Source organism: Otolemur garnettii, unplaced genomic scaffold (assembly GCF_000181295.1).
Source record: "Otolemur garnettii isolate 467f Iridium unplaced genomic scaffold, OtoGar3 scaffold00018, whole genome shotgun sequence".
Lineage (NCBI taxonomy): Eukaryota > Metazoa > Chordata > Mammalia > Primates > Galagidae > Otolemur > Otolemur garnettii.
The window spans coordinates 2,535,990-2,537,691 of record NW_003852413.1 but is presented as its reverse complement, the minus strand read 5'-3'; the positions used below and the strand labels follow the sequence as shown (position 1 = coordinate 2,537,691).

The following is a 1,702-nucleotide window of genomic DNA, read 5'->3' as shown; positions in this document are numbered from 1 at the left end:
TGCTTCACCCTGGTGCCCTACAGCCTCGTGCACCCCCACAGGCCCTCGCAGCCACGGCCTGTTCTCTTCGTGCCCAGGGTGCTTGGGAAGATCCTGAGTGATAAGCTGTGCCTCCTCCAAGGGTTCAAGAAGTGTCCGGCAGGTATGCTGGCCCATGGGAGCCCATCTGACTACCAGGCTGGGGGAGGCCACAGCAGAGCCCAGGAGAGTCAATGAGGGGCTGCTATAGGGGTTTTCTAGGAATCCCTTAACAAAGCCCCTTAAAGTGGTGGGTCAAAACAACAGTTATCTGCTCCTAGTGCTGAGGGCAGAAGCTGGAGCTCTCAGAGCTCTCTGGGGCAGGCTCTGGGGAGGGCCCTGCTCTCCTCCTCCCACTCCTGGTGGCTGTCCGAGTCCCAGGTGATTCTTTGGGCTCAGCCTCCACTGTTGTACCACTGCTCTGTACCTTCCTACAAGGTACACCAGCCATTGCATTTAGTGCCCACCCTAACACAGTATGACCTCCCTCAACTAATGACACCTACAAGGACTGTATCTCCAAATAAGGCCCTACTCTGAGGTTCAGGATATGGATGGGGGGAGCGAGGGGGAAGGGACACACAAACTGGGGGACACTGTTCCACCCACACAGTTCCTATTGACATACAGGCTCTAACCTAACGGGGTGATATAGCTGAAGGATGCCATTTCTGGCTAATGGCTGCTCGGTGGAGATTCCTGGGGCCAGTGGGTGTCCTGGGCTACCAGGGAGGCAGCTCCCTGCTGGCTGAGTGGTTCTGGATTACAACCAGGGGTGACTAGGCCCATCCTACCCTCTTAAAGTTCACAGAGGAGGCAGGGAAGCAGGTGTACTCTGCGAGGTTCCTCTAGGAAGCACCTACTGCATACCAGGATCTGTGTGGGAGCCAGAGGGGCCAAGAGGCCTCCAAGGGCCCCTTCTGCTGCTGTGGGGACAGACACCTGGAGATGAGCCTGCATAGGAGTGGGCACAAGCCCTGGGGGGCCCTGCAAGGAAGGGTGGATTCCTTGTGGGGCGGGGGGAGGCTGTGAACAGAGTGAGGCAGGGGCCAAATAGCACGGGCACATGCAGTGGGATGGGCCTAGGCCATGCGGGGCAGAACTGTCCAAGGCAGCAGTCAGACATGCGATTTTACATAAAGTGCAGATCAGTTAGGTTCTTACGGCGAGGAGCACACACCATTGGGCTTGATGTTTGGACCCCGTTGTAAAAGCAGGATGGAAGATGGATCGGGGAGGACTGGGTGGGGAGGCTGGGAGGCTGCCGGTCACTAAGCCAGTCAGGCAGAGTGGTGAAGGGAGGACAGCACAAACCCGCTGTCAGCAGGCTGGAGGCACCTGTGTGGACCTGCCTGTGGGGCCTGCTGGTCAGGACCTGGAGAAGCTACTCAGGAAGAAAGATGAAATCGGGGGGGGGCTGTGACAGGCTTGTTTAGAGGACGCTCTCAGCTCTAGGACTGCCATGGGCCTGCTGTGGGGTGTCTGGAGCACTATGGGGTGTCAAGTGCCCCAGTCTCCACCAACTAGAGTCATAGTACTCTCCAAAGTGTGACAACCAACAGTGGCTCCAGACACTGCCAGTGATCCCCTGGAGGGCAAAAGTGAAGGAAAACAAGTGATGGGGCTCAGCACCTGTAGCTCAGCAGCTAGGGTGCCAGCCACATACACCTGAGCTGGTGGGTTC

At 57.7% G+C, this 1,702-nt stretch overlaps 1 protein-coding gene across 1 annotated transcript in view; it reads left to right on the top strand.

The window, feature by feature from the left end:
* The window catches only part of CARD14 (caspase recruitment domain family member 14), a 22,073-nt gene that overhangs the window by 17,910 nt on the left and 2,461 nt on the right, over positions 1 to 1,702 (top strand). Inside the window, exon 17 of the mRNA XM_003786074.1 lies at positions 1 to 142. This exon is cut by the window's left edge and continues 22 nt beyond it. Coding sequence (XP_003786122.1) covers positions 1 to 142 — 142 coding nt within the window. The remainder of the gene's footprint in view (positions 143 to 1,702) is intronic.